Here is a 13469-nt window from a genome sequence, read left to right on the forward strand (position 1 = left end):
TCTGAGGCTTGGGGGACAAATTGAAGAATGACATACAGCCCTTCTCAGCAAAAACAAAATATAAAAAGTTGAACAAAAGCAGGCAATCTCACTTGATGTCCTTATATTAACTATTGATATGACCTAGCACTTTTTCAGTCTAGCTAAAACAGTATTAACTTTCTGTGGACATACTTATCAGTTCTTTGAGAAAGTACAATAGGTACTACAGAGAGGCGTAGTAAACTTTTAAACCACCTGCTCCTACATTGAGTTTCATGCACATTTCATGATGTGCCATTGCTTGGGTATGCCAGGGCGTCTTATGGATGGTTAAATTGTCTCATGCTCTTAACCTTAGGCTTTGACGATGGGACATCAAGTAACCACTTTGTTGGAATTCAGATGCGGCATGATCTGTATCTTGTAATATTTCGCTGCCACAACAACATTTTAATTGTTAATTTAAGTTTGTGTTTAGTGTGTTTTGTTTAAATGCCTTAGCTTGCCCTAAAGGCACAATGGTATTCATGATTACATTTGCACTTTAATTTGCTTTACATTGCTGTCATGAGAACAATGCAAGATTTACAGATTTTTCATGTTTACAAATTAAATTTCTGTGCACACATGTGATTTCTTAAAGGTGCAATTAATGCCAAGCCTTTTTCTAAAGCATCTACAATACAATATATTTCTTTGCACGCCTGTTATATTCACAACCTATTATCTATATATTCACTCATTTTCATAACTTTCTGTTTTTTCTGATACATTATAATTCGATTAATCTAATGTAGCACGTGGTATAATCCCCTAGCATTAGTAGCCTAATTTGTCACTTCATTATGCAAATTTTCTTTGTGGTATAACTACAAATCAAAAATTGTAAAACAAACTATTCTGAGCTCAAAGTCTGGATTGTGGAATTAGCATATGGTTGCGATACAAGCTGTCAGTCTTCTGTTGGAGTTTTGTTTTTGTCATAAGCTGTAGCAAGCTGCGTGACCATGTGAGCTGGTCAGTTACATGGTACTGTTGTTGCATGACCTCTCCCGTTCCAGCAGTACGAAAAGGGTCACAATGTGGGATGTCACTGATGAATCTGTTTTTAATTTTATTCACAGCTCATTCAGTTCCTGATTTCTTTGGTGCAGTCCAACAGGATATTGGGAGTGAAGAGAAAAATGTAAGTCCAAACACATCTCTACTCTGCCCCTTTACTGGTTGTGGTGTTGGCAACAGTTAATACTTGCATCAGAGGAATTACAAACCCCTCAAAGTTGAATGTGCTGGTAAGACAACCATGCTTGAGTCCTCCCTTCCGTCTACTTGCTTGATCTTCGTCACATCCAGTCCTTCTTTGGTTTCAGCATTTTGAATGCCATTGAGGTCTAAAACCTATTTTCTGTCCAGTTGTATTTTTGCTGCATATTCCTCCTTGCATATTTCACCATTCTTCTTCTGTCTCTCTCTCCTTTTTTGTACCCCCCTCCTTTGAGTCCCTTCTGTAAACTCATTTCCTTTGTTCAGTCTTGATTGTGTGGTGGTCTGCTTTGTAAGTGGGTTGCCGCTTATTAAGCATCCTCATACACATAGAAATGCATCACCAAGAGCGACACTGCGGTTCAGCTTGTCTTTTAGAAGCTTTCCAGACTCCCAGGTACCTATGTCCGTGGCCTGAACATACTTCCGTAGGAATAAGTGACTTCAGACGACCTAATCCATTTACGTTTGTATAACTAACACACTCCAATACATGGGAAACTAAAGAATCAGCACAAGGGCCAGCAGCGGGTAATTCCTTAACAGTTTTAATGTGCTTATTCTTCACATCTAAAGGTACAGCAAGCGGTCTTGATCTGTCTTCATTATCTGACCAGAAACGTGTGCTGAATAGATAATATCCACTCTAGGCCACAGTGGGTGATCCTGGGTGAACAACTATAACACTGTGTTTGTGGGCAAACCCATTTATTTATGTATCTCATTGTTCTGTATGCTTAGAAGCTAAGCATTAATCTGATGTCATTGAACAAAAGTGAACCACAAGTTACTTATGTATTTCAAGTAGTCATGACAGGTGTTTTCATAACGTCGGTTGTGGGATTTAGATGATGGGTCTTGCGATGCCTTGACTTGTGCCTTACCTCCAGCACAAGCAAGACCCCTTGCTCACCACTCCGTATTAATTTGGTAGCTTGCCTAGTTTTAGACGGGATGCAAACAAAATGTGACAAAAGCTCCCATTATTTTCCACATCGCCCTGTGACGCGCGTGACACCTTCTCCTAGTCCTGGCTTATAGCCAATAGTAGCATTCATGCTGGAATTTGTAAGGCCATACTGATCACACATAACAAAGGCCCAAGAATGGAGAGCACTGTTGGCTACGTACCACAATGACATGACAGTACTGTGCCTGGACTGAACATAGTCTTGTACGCAACTTATCCTTACACGCCATGTGCAACAGTTTCAAGGTGAACACAAAAACTGGCCCTATTTTTTTTTTTAATAATTATTCTTCAGTGCTTGTTTAAAAAGATGGTTTCTGTCTTTTCATACTCCCAGTAAACCGAGCTCCATCTGACTAGGTTAGATAGAGGAGAAGCATTTCCACAGGCTGTTAATAACCCAGCAGCGCCCAGGGTCTTCATCCATACTTCCTCTCATTAGACTGCAGGTGTACGTTCCTATACCTGCTGCTGTGCCCAAGCCCAGGGGTCTGCTTCAGACACTTGTAAAGATGCACATAAGCACCACCCTCCAGATCTACGACTACCACTTCTTGTCCACCTTACTCATGGCATTCCCACCTGTTGATGATTAGAAAGGCCTTCAGACTGAGAGTCCTGATACTAGTTAAATACTGCTGGCTCACCAGGTGTTTACCAACTTCCTCCTTTCACGAAAAGCTTTGCTGACTTGCGCTCATATTAAAGGATGCCCTTTGTGATGTCTTTGCAGCCCCTTGATGTTGAACGACAGCAGTGCAGCGCATTCCATTCCCAAGTACCCTCGTCAGTATTCCCTGGAGCACGTCCATGGAGCATCCCCTTACCCAGTAAGTATAACGGGTGCTCGACTAACGACTGACCCACGGTCATGGAGCGAAAGAAGGCATTGACTGTGGCAAGTCTATTAAGTGATGTCTGCACTATTGTATGGACAGTGTGACGAGATGCTAGGACATTGTTAGGGTTTTGGCAATATCCACGTTGTGGGTGGTTGCCCCGCTACATCTACTTTCTCAAGCTTTTATTGTCCTAAAATAGATAAAACAGGATTGATTGGATTTTCTGAATGGGGTTTTGGAGGCTTCAGCGTTCGGATGGTGTGGACGACTGCAGGATTGATGCCTGCCAGACAAGTACAGGGTAGAGAGATTTGGAGAGACTGCATGACTAAGTCACCAACTGAGCAGCTCTAGTAGTTAGGCATTTGTGGTGTTCAACCATATGCCGGATAGCTACATCACTGAGGTGTGCAGCAGGCAGCTGTTGCATAGAGGCTTACTGTACACCATCCTGCTACACTGCTGGGGCAATTGCCACGGCGCATTAGCATTGCGGTTTATGCCAGGCAGATGCAGACACTGGCATGTAATGTGCAGCTGCCTCACCGAGTCACTTGCACAGCAGCACCGCCATTGGTGCAAGAGCCAGGCAGCAGTGAGGCTTGTATCGGCCAAGGAAGTGCTGAGGTGTATGCCCTGCAGCTCCCGTATTGAGGCTCAAGGTCAGGTGACTGAAGCATTGACACACATGCAGGACCACCTCCTCAGTGAGGTGTATGCCAGGTAACTTTAACTTCAACGTCTGTGTTCTGTGAATACACGATTGAAGGGTATGCTTCACCGCTCCAGTTTCAAACAGTCGTAGGGATATGATTGTAAGATTGTGCTGCTGATGACTGACTGCTTTTTAACTGAAGCAGGCTAGTAATTGTTCAATGCCTAAAGTGTGTGGGGGGCAGGGGTCTGGGATTGAGTTATGCTAATAATATACCAGCCTAAGTCTTGCCTGTACATACTTTCAGCTTTGATTCAATCAGTGATGGATTTTACATTGAGATCTTTTGAATTGAAGAGTTGCTTATGAGCTGTAGATTGAGGTGTGCCAGCAGTTTAGCAGTGAGTCAATTTGATAGGTCTGCCCGCAAGGGCTTTTGTGTTAATGGGTACTAGTTGGGGCTGTGAGATTAATGCATGAAGGCCAAATAACTGTGGGATTGTAGATGTGTGCCAAATAGTGGTAAAGAGTGAGACTTACCAGTACCAACTGTTGAATTGAAGCATGGTGGTAGTAGGTTTGACACATCCTAATTTCTTATGGGGTATGGGAAGGTTATAGGGTGGGAACGTGCTGGTGAGAGAAGGACAATTGATGTGTTCTGTCAAGGGCTCTTGCACTGGATTGAGACATTTTGCAGAGGGGTGTGATATTGAGTTCGACTGCTGAACGAACTGTGAAACTGGATTCTGCTGGTGAGATCTGTGTGCAGTTAAGCCTTGCTGGTCAGTGGGATAGAAGCATGCTGGGGAGAGATGTGGAATTGATCTTTGCTCGTAATGGAACCACAGGATTTTGGAGAATGCATGTAAGAGCATTCAGGGGAGTTGAGGTGTGCTTGTGTGGGGGCTTGAGCATTTAGTTGTGGTTATGAGAGAATGCTTGGTATTGGCTCTTACTGGTAAAGGGCTGTAGGTTTGAGCCACGTTACTGAGAAGGCTGTGTCAGATTGAAGCTTGGGTGAAAGGGAAGTAGGATTATAGCCTGTAGGTGAAAGAGGTGAGGTTTTGGTGTGCTCTTAAGAAAATTGTGGTATTTTGGCGTGCTGGTAATAGGGTTGTAGCATTGTGGCCTGCTGGTTGAGGGGGCTGTGGGACTGAGGCACGCTGCGCGGGGGCTGTGGGACTGAGGCACGCTGCGCGGGGGCTGTGGGACTGAGGCACGCTGCGCGGGGGCTGTGGGACTGAGGCACGCTGCGCGGGGGCTGTGGGACTGAGGCACGCTGCGCGGGGGCTGTGGGACTGAGGCACGCTGCGCGGGGGCTGTGGGACTGAGGCACGCTGCGCGGGGGCTGTGGGACTGAGGCACGCTGCGCGGGGGCTGTGGGACTGAGGCACGCTGCGCGGGGGCTGTGGGACTGAGGCACGCTGCGCGGGGGCTGTGGGACTGAGGCACGCTGCGCGGGGGCTGTGGGACTGAGGCACGCTGCGCGGGGGCTGTGGGACTGAGGCACGCTGCGCGGGGGCTGTGGGACTGAGGCACGCTGCGCGGGGGCTGTGGGACTGAGGCACGCTGCGCGGGGGCTGTGGGACTGAGGCACGCTGCGCGGGGGCTGTGGGACTGAGGCACGCTGCGCGGGGGCTGTGGGACTGAGGCACGCTGCGCGGGGGCTGTGGGACTGAGGGATTTTGGCATATTAATAGGAATGCTACGGGTTTATGTATTGCTGATTACAGGCATATGACTTTGGGTGGAAGATTCACTATGCATTTAGCATGCCAATGGGTTTTTGGAAGTAGGTGTTTTATCTACAAAGGAGAAGTGGCAGAAGGTATATCTGAGTGAGGGCTAGTGGTGGTTGTACTACATTTTTTACATAGATTTGTACTATGAGGCCATCATACTTTTTCTGTTTGTTTTTCAGGCCTCTTCTCCGCCATACTCTGGCACCAGCCTGTATTCCCCTGATTCCTCGTCGTCTAACTCTGGTCCCATTATTTCTGACGTAACGGAGCTTGCCCAGTCAAGCCCTTCGGTGTCCCCATGTCGCAGTGTTGAGGAGAGGTATGGTATGAGATTCTCTTTGTGCTGACATGAATTACCTCACGTTCGAACAGTATAATAATTGTGGAAAGTGCTTTTATCACACATGATTCATACACAAGTCATGGCAGGACAGTTGACCTTTTAATACATTTATTTTTGCCCCCTTAATCTTCTCTAGATTGACATGCTGTGCATTATTCCATCTTGTGGTTAGGTCTGGAAAAACATTGGGGAAAAAGGTTCCTATTTTTGGCATCAACCACAAAATTGAGTACAAATGCATGTGCCTTGTTAGATAATAAATATATTTTATTTCCGATTCAAAGAAGAGATTTCTTTAACAGCACACTGAGAAGTTGCCAGTGCCCCCACACATGCATATGTCAACACTAGAAAAAAATTCCAAACATTTTCAGTAAAGTCAAAGTGTGAACTGCCTGCAGAGTTGGCCAACAGAGTTCTCAGCTGATTCGGGCTGCAAGGAAAGAGGTTTCTCAGACTTGAGAGTTACAGAAATCATGCAGACACAATTGAATTAACTAGCGGTGCTGAGTTCAGATCCTTATCCAGTACAATGCTTAAGTTTATTACTTTCTCAGTTGTCTTTGGAGGAGAGCATAAAAATTGTGGCTACGCAGAACAGATCCAGGGATTGTTTCTGCTCAGAATAAGCCGTTCTATCCTAATACAATTCAACCTTAGATAGGTGCAATTCATTCTGTTGAATTCGTCACCAAGGCATTTAGAAGGAGCGTCCTTTATTTGATGAAATTACTTCTCTGATTTGAAGGTAATTTGGGTGTTGGGGAGTGGCCAACCAAGAGGGGCCTAGTGGACTAAATAGCAAAGAGCTTTGTCTGTAGCCTGCCTAATCCTGCAACATTGTGAGCTCCCCCCATGGCCTAGAAGATGTGGAGGGCAGATCGCAAAAGTGTAACTCCCTGATCTGTTGATCTCCCGGAGTTGGGTAGAGGGGACGACACCAAAGCTATTTTTAGAAAAATGGTTTGAAATTCTTATGGGACTTAACGCTGTCGCCATTATTTGATATTGAAAGGGAACACCAGGGCCCTGATTCCTTAAAATCTTGACTCTAGCTCGGTGCCACCAAGAACAATGATCTTATGCATTGTCAAACATAGGGACAGAGACGCAATCCTGAAATGGGGCAGGAATCATGGGAACATGGTTTGAGGAGTCATTTTCCACATTTTCTCCCACCTACACCAAGAGGTTTCAAACACAACGAAAATTATGCTTTTATATATATATATATATATATATATATATATATCTATATATATATATCTTTTATAAACTTGTAGAGCACAGCGTATACCCGAAGGTGTCTTGGTGCTAGCTGATAGCTGGTGGTCCCAATCTAGTTATCAGGGAGCTAGAGCAGACTTACTACTGATCGATAATAAACAACTATGTTTTTACTGCTTTCCTGAAGGCCAGTAGATTGGGGGAAGATTTGATGGCAATTGGTAGAGCATTCCAGGCAAGCGTAGCTCCCCTGAAAAAGCTTCTGCCACCCCACGACATGCACTTAAACTTGGGAACAATGGCATGCCTTGCTGATGTTGATTGAAGGGTCCTTGCTGGCGTACCAGTGGAGGTTGTCTTTGAGAAATACTGGGCCAAGGACATTCAGAGCTTTGTAGACAGAACAGAGTGCTTTAAAGACTGTTCTTTGCCTTATAGGAAGCCAGTGCAATTTATTAATATGGCTAGACACTGAGACGTGTTTTTGGATGTTCAGCAATAATCGAGCTGCCGCATTCTGCAGAATTTGTATTATGTTTAGTATGTACTGATGGGCCTTAAGGAATAATCTGTTACAATAGTCTAGCTTGGCCTTTACTAGTGAAGGGACAAGTAATTTTTTAAGATGTTAAGTTATATAGGCATGAATCTATTTTATAGACTTGAGAGTACAGAAAGAAGAAGTCGTCACTGCATGCACGTGATCAGTGTTGGACAAGCGATTGTCAATGAGAAGTCCTAGATTTTGAGCCTTCGAGACAGGGATCGGAAGCGAGTCCATCTCCTGTGGCCAGCAGGAGGGGGTCCAAAAAGAACTCTGGGGTCCAAAGAGCAACACATCAGTCTTTCCTGAATTAAGACTCTGGCAGTTTCTATTCATCCAGGTATTGACTGTCCGCATACACTCCCAAAATCTAGTCCCAGCCCTCATGTCCTTATTGGCCAGAGCAGAGACGATCTAAGTGTTGTCTGTACAAGATGTGAGTGAAACACCATAGGATCTAATACGGTCGGCCAGAGGGCCGACCTAAACATTAAAAAGAGTGGGCCCGAGCGAGGACCTCTGTGGGACTCCACAAGGAAGACGGTGGTGAGACAAAGCCGCCCAAGTTGACCTCCTGCTCACGCTTTGCGAGGAAGGAGTTCAGCAAATCCCATGCTACTCCCCCGATTTCAGCAAGATGATCCAGCAGCAGCCTGTGGTTGACCGTATCGAATACTGCTAACAGATCTAGCAAAATGAGAACAACTCCCCCAACCCCCTGCCTCCCCTCTCACCCACACCCCTTCCCGATCAAGAGAGTCCAATCTCCTCAGTGGCCTTGAGCAGTGCTTCCTTGGTGCTAGATCCACTACAAAATCTGAACTGTCGGTCATCCAGGATGTTGTTGGAGTTTTCAAAGTCCATCAATTGTTTGTTGACAATTTTTTCAACAACTTTGGCCAGCAGGGCTAGTCACGATATGGGGGGATAAATGTTAGTATTTTTAGGATCCAAGTTTTTTTTTTTTTTTTTTTTTTTTACAAAAGGGAATATTGTAAGTTTTATTAAGAAACCTGGAAAGGAGCCAGTCCTAAACATGAGTTGGAAAATGTTTTGCAGTGACGGAGCAGTGTTCTTGCAGCTAACCTATGCACTCTCGGGAGACAGGACTCCTTAGGTGACCCGGATTTAATGGTGGTTATTAAGCCTATGACTTCATCAATGGAGGGTGAGAAAAATTCACTAAGACACGGGCCAATCTCATGCCCTAGTTCACGGCCAGAGATAGGAGTGGCAGTTGGCTTTGATGGAGAAAAATTGTGATACACAGCTTCCACTTTTTGTTGGAAGAAAGTGGCTAAGAAATTGCAAAAGGGTTTGATTAGTGCAAGAATGAGTGTTGGAAGGTAGTGTAGTTAGTTTAGTGACTGGTTGAAATAGTTCTTTAGTCAGTTTTTTTGCTGCTTCAAATCTATTGGTGAAATATGCTGCTTTCTCCTTAACAATAGCGGCTTTGTATTCTGCTAGACAGTTCTTGTACTTCACTTTTTTTTACCCTCACTGTAATTGGATCTGGACCTTCTGTCTTGGCATCTGCAGGTTTGTTTAAGGGCCTAAGCTGATCTGGCGGTAAAGCAGATACAGCAGAAATTGAACATCTGATAAATGCTCCTATTCCCGGCAAAACTATGATTGTTGTATGAAGGCTGCTCATATTTCTTTGCTTAGCCGGAGGATGTGTGGGATTGGCTCGAGAATACCTATAAACCTGGAGAATTACAACCGGTTAAGAGGATCGTGACCCAGGTGCAGCAACAGTCCTAGTGGCTTGGAGAGGCTCAGAAGGTGGGTTATGCCGGACGAAGGTGCTATCCCGTGAGTCAAGGTGAAGCAGGATGGCATGCTGACACAAAAAATAGACCATACTGTGGAGGGACCACTTGAGGAGGAATGTTCTGTAGAGGAGTCGCCAGTCCACACATTAGACTCATGAGAGGGCTTTATTAGCATTTTTGCGCAGGCCCTGGTGTTGCAAGTTGGTCCAGACTCCAAAACTGGCACAAGGCTGGGTAAAATACTCTGTATGAATCCTGAATACCATATAACATTTCTAAGCTTGCAATGCAGGGCATACTGTTAAGTGGATGTTGAGCAGAATGGAAGAGGGAAACACACAAGTCATGTTTTTCAGACAGAAGGGGAAGTATGTAGATATTGACAGCAGGGGCCGCTGGGTGCGTCACTTAGCAGCCAGAAATGGTCTATAGGGACGTCGTAGTGGTGTGATCCCTGTAGCTGCAAAAGGCCCTCAGGTTCGTGGGCAGGGTATCAGGAGGCCTACCCTGCCTAGTTGATTACCTGTTAGGAGTGGGTTTGTAGTTGGAGCACATTCAGAGGGAACATTTACTTTGTACATAGCCCTGTTGTTTGGGGTACCACGCAGCAACAGTTTTTTTTTTTTTTTTCCAGGATGTTTACCTGGAAGGTGACATGGGGAGTTGGGTGACTCTTGCACATGGGGTGAGGTGGGTGTGGAGGGACGAATGGCTTATGGGCACTATGCACACGTAAGTCTGAACGCTGTGGCAGGTCCTCCAGTCCATATACATGGGAGGCTTGATGGAAATGCCCCTCAAGGTCCAGCTCTGGGATAATGACTAGTGGCTCTTTTGGAGACACTCCTCTTAGCCACCTGGAACATCAGAGGCCTCAAATCCTACACTAAGAGGTGTAAGGTACCCACCTACCTTCGCAGACATGGTATTCTCATTGCCCTGCTAAAGGAGACGCACGTAACGGAAGAGGAGGCTGACAAACGTTAAAAGAAACGGAGGAGACAGATGTAAGCCTCGATGTAGTGTTCCTATGTGAGGGATGGCACAATATGGTTGACCTCAGATGTGCCTTTTCAACATAAACATGTACATGCTGATGAGGAGGGTAGATATTTCCTGGTATACAGACTGTTTGATCAGAGGGAAAACTGCACTTTAAACACATACGTCCCCAACAACGATGACCCTACCTTTTATTGGACCTTATTAGAACTCCTCTTGCCATACATCGATCTTCCCCTCATATGGGGGACAGGGAGGCGCAACTTTAGCTGTGTTCTGGATGGCAACATGGACAGGCAACCTCCTTGTCACCACAGAAAACCAATCATGACAGCTGCACTTTCAGAGGTTAAGAGTTGACTGGGATGTATAGATGTCTGGCATACCTTTCATCCAACCACCAAACACTTTTCCTGTTATTCTGCAACACAACACTCATAGTAGACTAGACCGCATACTGGCAAAAGATGACTGCAGGTCTAGAATACAAAGTGCCCAATATCTTTACAGGTTTCTGTTGGACCGTTCCATGCTGCTTGTGACCTATGCCAACAATCCTCAGCAGGGGCAGCCAGTCTCTCTGAGTTTAAACCTGGTGGCCCTGACTGATGCGATTAATTTGCTTGGAAGTCAAGAATCTTATCTGGAGCATAACTGGGACTTCACAGACATGAAAGCAACGGAGTGGGAGGCACTGAAATCGGTGATGAGGGGAGTGCCTCTACAGAACGTACATATCCAACTGCGCTTGACCCAAGGACACTCGCACACAAAGAGACCATACAGGCTCAATTGCAAACACAAAAAGGCGATGACTTTGCACTGACAGGGTCATTGCAAGATCTGGACCATAAATAAACCACTCTCTGGGACACTAGATAAGCACACACAGCAAGACTAGCCTCAATTACTTCATACGGAGGGGGACGAATCAGGGCGCTTGTTAGCATGGGAAGGTCCATCTCCCTTAATGCTGTTCCTGAAGGGGACTGATGGAACAAGGGCAGTGACAGAAGCCTGTATAAATACACTACTAGCTGATTATTTGACTCTGCTCTATACAAAACCACTTGAGGAGGATAGGATTCAGTAGTTTAAATCTTAAGTGGACTGGCGAAGATGAGGCCTCCTGGAGGAGATGGGTTTCCTCCGGAATTTTACCAAACTTATCCTGAGCTCCTGTCTGACTCTTGAAGGTGTATCAGGAGGCTTACAGAGTGGGGGCCCTCTGGCCTCGTAAGCATGAGGAAAGCTGTGATAGCCATGATAGTCAAACCAGATAACAACCCTGAGCAACTGGCCCCGTACACACCCCTGTCAATGCTGAATATAGCTACAACAGTAGTCTCTGTATTTTTAGCTTCCAGACTATTATCTAGGAAGGGGGCACTGTTACTTTAATACCTATGTGGCTGCATCCCTGGTCGTAATACCATGATAAACCTCTTGCACCTCAGTCATGTCCTGACGTCTGAAGTCCTTGTATCTAGACGGAGTCCTGGTGACCCTCGATACTGAAAATCCTTTGACTTCCTCAGCTCGAACTACATGCCTGAGGTTTTATCTAAGATAGGCTTTGGCCCTGCATTCCTTAAATGGATACGACTCCCCTGAGGGTCCAACTGCTAAGGTGTGCTAAGGTGGTACTCTCTAATGACAATGGAACATAGAATAGGGCACAAGGCAGGGCTGCCTCCTGTCGCAATGGAGCCAGTGGCAATCCAGTTACGACAAACAGTGCAACCCTGGGGTATGAAGGTGTGGGAAATGACCTCCATATAGGTACTATGTATGCTATGAAACCTTGGTTTATTTGACCCACTATGCAGGGCTATCCTGGTGCTCGTCCGGGAAAGTGACTCCTTTGCCCTGGTTAATGGTCTCCAGGTAAATAGGCAGAAGACCGTATTGCATCCCTCTGCAGGCTTAGTGGGTGACTCCCAGATTGCCTTCTCTTTGGTTGGAATTCCATGGGAGCGGAGGACATTCCAGTAACTGGGTTTTTGGGTAGAGCATAAAGCACCCCTGCACTACCAGCTAAATGTAGGAAGGATCTTGCTGGGCCTTAAAACCTCATTAGATTTTTGGAATTCTCTTCTGCTGTCAACCATGGGTGGGCTGGCACTTGCGAAAATGGTCTTATTTCCACACTTCCTCTATACTCTGCAGAATTCTTTATACCCTGTGCCACAAACTGCTTTTTGAGAACTCAATACACTCTTGGTCTCCTTGGTGTGGGTGGGTAAAGGCAGCAGATTCCAGCTACAGGTGCTGAGATTGGTCGAAGTCGGGGAGGCCTAGGCCTGCTTGACCTAGAACTCTACTACCAGCCTTGCAACTACAGCATGCTGGTAAATGGTATGATGATGAACCAGACTGGGAGCTCTGGCTTTTGAGAGGGAACTGTGGAGGAGGGTATGCTGCCAGTGTGCTTGATGAAAGGTAGAAAGCACCCAGCAGATGCGCCGGGGTGGTTAAGCATGTGGTTGAGATATGAGAGAAAACAGTTCAATTGGTGTGCAGTCCCCCATTCGGTAGATCTCTCCCAATTGATTGGATGCATGTGTTCTGTCAAATATGGGAGGCACGGTCCTTAGTGTGGGGGTGGTGGAGGAGGTTGGGGGTGGGGGGTCCTTTCTGATGTTAGGCGACCTCTGCCCTGGGGGGGGAAAGATACCTGGCATTTGAGGAAGCTCGGGGAGCCCCCGAGGTTGCTACAGGTCAATTCCTACATTTTGCCAAACAGGCAGCCCCTGCCAGGGAGATAAGTATTGGCTTCCCTGATATGCCAAAAAGAGCACAGATGCTGCACTTGTTTATGGAAGGTGGGCAGTGGAGATGATTGGTGTCCTGCATATACAAAACCCTGAAGAATGATAGATCATCCATGGTGCTCAAAGCCCGACCGGCATGGGATTAGGACCTACGGATCCCCTCGACTGACAAGTAATGGGAATAGACCTAAAACACAAGAATCAGACGTGGCCAATGACACCATATTTAAAGTGATACACTTTCACTTCCTTCACTGGATGTATATGGCGCCCATCAGATTGCATGGAATTTACCCCAGTAGGCCCTCGACATGCCCCAAATGTAAGGAGCAGAAAATCACATTCTT

At 45.9% G+C, this 13469-nt stretch overlaps 1 protein-coding gene across 2 annotated transcripts in view; it reads left to right on the forward strand.

Moving 5' to 3' along the window:
- The window catches only part of HSF1 (heat shock transcription factor 1), a 314446-nt gene that overhangs the window by 186192 nt on the left and 114785 nt on the right, over positions 1–13469 (forward strand). For both annotated transcript variants that reach the window (XM_069221019.1, XM_069221020.1), the window contains exons 6-8: positions 1107–1168; positions 2949–3045; positions 5637–5776. In XM_069221019.1, the coding sequence (XP_069077120.1) occupies positions 1107–1168; positions 2949–3045; positions 5637–5776 (299 nt within the window). The remainder of the gene's footprint in view (positions 1–1106; positions 1169–2948; positions 3046–5636; positions 5777–13469) is intronic.

Source organism: Pleurodeles waltl, chromosome 2_2 (genome assembly GCF_031143425.1).
Source record: "Pleurodeles waltl isolate 20211129_DDA chromosome 2_2, aPleWal1.hap1.20221129, whole genome shotgun sequence".
NCBI lineage: Eukaryota > Metazoa > Chordata > Amphibia > Caudata > Salamandridae > Pleurodeles > Pleurodeles waltl.